This window comes from Bison bison, unplaced genomic scaffold, assembly GCF_000754665.1.
Source record: "Bison bison bison isolate TAMUID 2011002044 unplaced genomic scaffold, Bison_UMD1.0 scf7180017864492, whole genome shotgun sequence".
NCBI lineage: Eukaryota > Metazoa > Chordata > Mammalia > Artiodactyla > Bovidae > Bison > Bison bison.
Window position 1 is genome coordinate 2,572,223 of NW_011495051.1, and position 5,583 is coordinate 2,577,805.

Here is a 5,583-nt window from a genome sequence, read left to right on the forward strand (position 1 = left end):
CTACCCCCACCCCCACCCCCAGCGGTGCTAGTGCAGCAACCAGAAGCGCCCTATGATGAAATGCCTCAGGGAAGAGGGTGCCCCAGGTGTCCCAGATGGGACAGCGCTAGGGACACATGCAGGTGTCAGCTCACAGAACGATGGGCAGGAGACCGCAGAAACAGGGCCCACTTACTTTATACCATTGTTTCATTCACTGAGGCTGAGCTGGAGACCTTCTGGGTTCCCCCAGGGCATTCAGGGTAGGTAGTGAGACCACTATCTGCAGAGGAATGGAAGCAGATGATTCCAGCGCATGGGTTTGTGCTGGATCCTGGTCTGACGACTTTACCTGTCATATCTCATTTAATAGTCACGATGACCCCACAGGGAAGGTTCTGCACCCCCAGGAAGGATGCCAGGGGCACAAGCACAGAGCCACTCGGATTTTGGACCAGACCTTCCCCTCTGCCCACCCTGCTGCCTTCTCCAGGGCTCTGGCGTCCCCCAGGGGGTGAGGGCAGCCCTGAGCTCACCCACGTCTAGAAGAAGAGAAGATGTGAGCCAGGCTCTGTCACCCAGGGGCCCATGGGGCATTAGGCCCCTCATCCCCGTGGGCCACATGACCCTGGGTGGCCCCCTGCCCCGCTCTGAACCTCAGTTTGCCCTCTCTGCAATGGGTTCCCAGCCTCTCGCCCACAAGTGGCTGGTGGAATGATGGGCAGAGGCTCCACGGGGAGGCCCAAGGGTCCTAGGAGTGGAGAGACCCTGCCTGCAGGCCCTTGACTGTCTGGCTCTCCTCGCAGGCATCTCATCCCCAGTGAAGAAAACAGAGATGGACAAGTCTCCTTTCAACAGCCCATCTCCCCAGGACTCACCTCGCCTCTCCAGCTTCACCCAGCACCACCGGCCTGTCATCGCCGTGCACAGTGGTGAGCACTGCGGGCCCCGGGAGTGGAGGGGTGGCTGGGCCATCTCAACAGGGCCCTCGAAGCCAGGGAAGTCCCACCAGTTGTCTGACCACAAGTCCTATTGCTGTAGCCTCCCATCCAGGCAAGAAAGCCTGCAGGTGCTGTGGCAGAGAGCACCCAGGCCTGACTCTTTGGAGGCCTCAGTTTCCCCTTTTGTACCAAGAGGTGCAGCCAGGGGCTCACCTCCCAATCTGCTCCCCATACAGTATGACATATGACCTGTCATGGGTCACATCTGTCCAAGTGACCCATGGACAGATCCCGGGGTTGGACCGCCACAAAAAGAGGCAGACACACAGCACACATGGTGTGTCACACACAGGACACACGATGTGTCACACACAGACTTCGCTGGCGGTCCAGCGGTTACGACTCTGTGCTTCCACTGCAGGGGGCATGTGTTGATCCCTAGTTGGGGAACTAAAATCCCACATGCTTGGTGTGGCAAAAAGATTTAAAAAAAATTTTTTTAATTTTAAAAAAAAGAAGGCCGCACACAGGCCACACAGGAATATGGGCACTCCTGGCCACCCACATGGGCAGCATCACACTCAGAGCAGCAGAGACAGGACTCTAGCCACCACAGGGCTTGAGCTAAGCCAGTCACCTGTCCATCAGGGCTCCTAAATGTCCCCCACCCAAGGCCGTCCTTAGAACCAAATGAGTTAAATCAGAATGAGTTAAACAGGAACCTGAATGTCATCTGTTGTCCCTTGGTTGTGATAATAATGATTTAGTGCCATACAAAGGCAGGTATGTATACAGGACAGAGGCAAAAGTCAAGATAGTACAGCAATTTAGACTGGGACCCAGCAAAGCAGGGCCCCCAACTGCCACCTGTTCTTGTAAATAAAGTTTTATTGGCACAGGGCCACACCCATCCGTGTACACATCATCTGTGGCAGCTTTCAGGTGACAAGGGCAGAGTTGAGTAGCCCTATCAGAAGCCCTATGGCCTGGAAAGCCAAAAATATTTACTGTCTGGCCAGAGAGAGAGAATAAAGGGGAGTGACCACTAATAGATACAGGGCTTCTTTTGTGGGGAAAGAAGATGTTCTGGAATTAAAAGTGTCACTGAATTATTTAGAACAAGAAAAAAATAAAAAAAGCAAATGCCACACTGGACTGTTACTGAGCAATAAAAAGGGGTGAAGCCCTGACACTTGCTACCACGTGGATGGCCCCTGAGGACACGATGCTCAGTGAGAGAGGCAGGCACAGAGGGACATACAGGGTGTGACTCCACTGACGGGAAATGTGCAGAGCAGGCAGATCCACAGACACAGAGAGTGGGTTCCTGGTGGCCAGGGGCTGGGGAGGGAATAGGAGTGTTGCTAATGGGAACAGGGCTTCTTTTGGTGGATATGAGAATATTCTAAGAGAGATTATAGTGATGGTTGCACAGCTCCGTGAATGCGCTAAAAAAGAAAGTGAATGTACACTTTAAGAGGGTGTATTTTATAGTGTGCAAATGATATCTCAATTTTTTAAAAAAATGGGCCCACCTTCCGTTTATGGAAAGAGCTAGCTGAGCCCTGGGTCAAGGTGCGGGCTGTGGGGCCAGTCAGTGTGGGCTCAGACCCCCAGGTCTGCCACCTGCCTGCTGTGTGGCTAGAACAGGGGATGGTCCCTCTGAGAGTCACAGTTGTCCTCTGTTTAACAAAAGGGCCGGTGGAATTTCCTGGTGGTCCAGTGGTTCGGACTCCACATTTTCACTGCCGAGGCCTGGGCTCAATCCCTGGTCAGGGAACTAAGATCCCATTAGCTACGCGGCATGGCAAAATAACAATAGTAAATTTTAAAAAATGAATAAAAATTGTAAAAGGGGTGGTTCCAGGCCCCCATGGGCTCATGGTGGAGATGTAGGCGTAACCCACTTGCATAAACACGGTGACTCTGAGACAGGGCAGCCCAGTGGGAGCCCCTGATGACCACTGCCCACGCCCCAATCTCTACAGGGATCGCCCGAAGCCCTCACCCGTCCTCAGCCCTGCACTTCCCCACCACCTCCATCCTGCCCCAGACGGCCTCTACCTACTTCCCGCACACGGCCATCCGCTACCCGCCTCACCTCAACCCCCAGGACCCGCTCAAAGATCTCGTCTCGCTGGCCTGTGACCCGGCCAGTCAGCAGCCTGGACCGGTGAGTGTGGGGCGGTGCGACCACCCCAGGGACCCCTGGGCATTGTTTATGAGTGTCAGGCGGCCCTTCCTCCAACTGGGCAGCTTCTGTTTGCAAACACCTGGGTCCGCAGCTCCTGGAGTCAGACCAGTGGGAACTTAAGTCTGTTTCAAATGTCTGAGTGGACGACCCCGAAATCAGACATGATTACTGCTGAGCTCAGGCCGGCTTTGGCCAAACGTCCACCAAAGCTTTGATGTTCGGAGGCTTTTGGACCTGGGGACTGTGGGAGAGGTGATGGATGAAGGGGTACTCGTGGCAAACGCGGGGAGATGTGTCCAGGCCGCCCATGCAGTCTGGTGGTGCTGATCCTGTTTAGGAGAAAGTGGGCATGAAGTGGCTTGAGGAGGCGGCGATGATACAGCCATCCCAGGATGCTGGAGGCCTGCGGGGCCAGGCGAGCCCCGGGCACCCACCAAACTCGTCCCGGCCAGGCCCATCCACAGCCCCAGGGTGGACAGCAGCCCGAGGCGGAGGGGGCACCCGCCGCCTTAACCACCTGTCTCTCTGTTCCCCCCAGTTAAATGGAAGTGGCCAGCTCAAAATGTCCAGTCACTGCCTTTCTGCTCAGATGCTGGCACCCCCGCCCCCCGGGCTGCCGCGGCTGGCGCTCCCCCCTGCCACCAAACCCACCTCCGAGGGAGGAAGCTCGTCGCCGACCTCGCCCTGTAAGCACCCAGGAAGGCGTCCCCCAGGGGCCCCTCCCCTCCCCGGCCCCGCTGCTGGGGTTGGGGGCTTAGGCCCACCCGGTGTGTGCCGGCGAGTTTGGTGGGTCCCCAGACGGAGGCCTGGTCCACGCAGGGCCAAGGCAGCCTGAGGAGATGGCTGGGGGCGAGTCTGGGGTCTGCCTCCGCTGGCTGAGTGGCCTGGGGCCCCCTGTGTGCCACCCCACCCCCACTCCCATACCCAGGCTCCAAACCCTCCTCTGTACAACAAGCAGTAAGGGAAGATCTCAAACTGGAGGCGGGAGGGCCAGACCCGGCCCCCAGGTGCCTTCTGTCTGTGAAAAAGGGGACTCTGTTATGATGGTTGCTGTTTTAAAGTCAGGACATTTCACGTAAAATTTCCAGATTTCCCCTGGATTCTCAGGGAAAACTGGCCACAGCGGGCTATGTTCCTAGCTGCCAGACTGGGCCACACCTTCAGGCTGGACAGTCCCCGCTTGCCCATCTGTCCCCAGGAGGCCTGGGGTGGCTGCCCTGCCTTCTAGAACTTTCTGCCCTGTAGATGTAGGTCTGGGTGGTAGCCTAGTGGGAGGCCCTGGCCGGGTCTCCTAACCTTCCCGAGCTTTCCACTTTCGGGATGTGGCTGGAGAGATTACAGCTCACCAGCCCCCAGTGGACGCCCCTACCCTGGTCCAGGTATCCCCATCAGCCATGGCTCTGCCCCCAGTCTCTCCCTGAACCCCATCTTTTTTAATGTCTCTCTCCCTCACTCCCCAAAGGAGCTTCCTCACCCCCAGCAGGAGGGGCCAGCCCTCCCTCTGGGCCCTGTCGGCCCCGCTCCCCACACACAGCATCCCCACCCCTAGTGTTTCTTCCCCAGTATCCACTGCCTGCCAAGACCCGGGGCGGCCTCACATGTAGACATCTTTCTCCAAACACCAGTACGCAGCACTGGAATGCTGGGCTCCAATCCCACCCCTGAAGCTCCTTCCCTGTGTGACCTTGGGCAACTGTCCTCCCCTCTCTGAGCCTCAGTTTTCTCAGCCGCAAAATGGGACAGTCACCAGGGGCGGTGCGGAGCGAATCAGTGAAACAGATCAGGGAGAACACTTAGCAGGAGGCAGGTGCAGGGCACAGAGTTGGCACGGAGGGCTGGTCATCACCTTCTCGCCCTACTTCCTCATCTGTGAAATGGGCAGAAGAGTCTTGTCTGCTGTGTTGAGGCCACTGAGTTAACCCTGGAATGCTGCCCACTGCGTGGTATACAGTAGACACTTAATAGACGGGGAGTGAACGTGGATTTCTTCTCTTTTGCCTTGTACCAACTTCTCTACTGCAGGTCCAGCCTGCTTTCCCCCCGCAAGCTCCCCAAGCCTCACTGCCTTCCACTTACCCTTGCTTGAGTGGAGACCACATGGGGACACTCCTGCCACCCCCTTCCCCACACCCCAGCCTCGATTTCGAATCATTGCCTCACCCACAAAGCGTGATCAGTGAGATTAAAATATAAAGATGCTGTGTGTGTGCACCCAGCCTTCCCCGAGCCCTCTCCAGGAGGGAAATTAATAAATAAAACGCCCTCAATAATTCATGGCACCCCGCACGGCGGGAGGCAGGCCACGGGAGCAGGATGGACCAGGCACTGGAACTCTCTGAATAATTCACAGGCGGGTTCTGGATTATGAATCTTTCATCCCGCGCCTTCCCTCCCGGCAGACACCTGCCTGCGCGACCCTGGGGCCTGAGCCTGTGGGCTTTTCGGGGTGCCCGGACCGTCCGGGGGAGG

General features: G+C 57.0%; 1 protein-coding gene across 1 annotated transcript in view; it reads left to right on the forward strand.

Moving 5' to 3' along the window:
* The window catches only part of NFIC (nuclear factor I/C (CCAAT-binding transcription factor)), a 65,834-nt gene that overhangs the window by 55,532 nt on the left and 4,719 nt on the right, over window positions 1–5,583 (forward strand). The window contains exons 11-12 of the mRNA XM_010828440.1: window positions 786–911; window positions 2,909–3,093. Coding sequence (XP_010826742.1) covers window positions 786–911; window positions 2,909–3,093 — 311 coding nt within the window. The remainder of the gene's footprint in view (window positions 1–785; window positions 912–2,908; window positions 3,094–5,583) is intronic.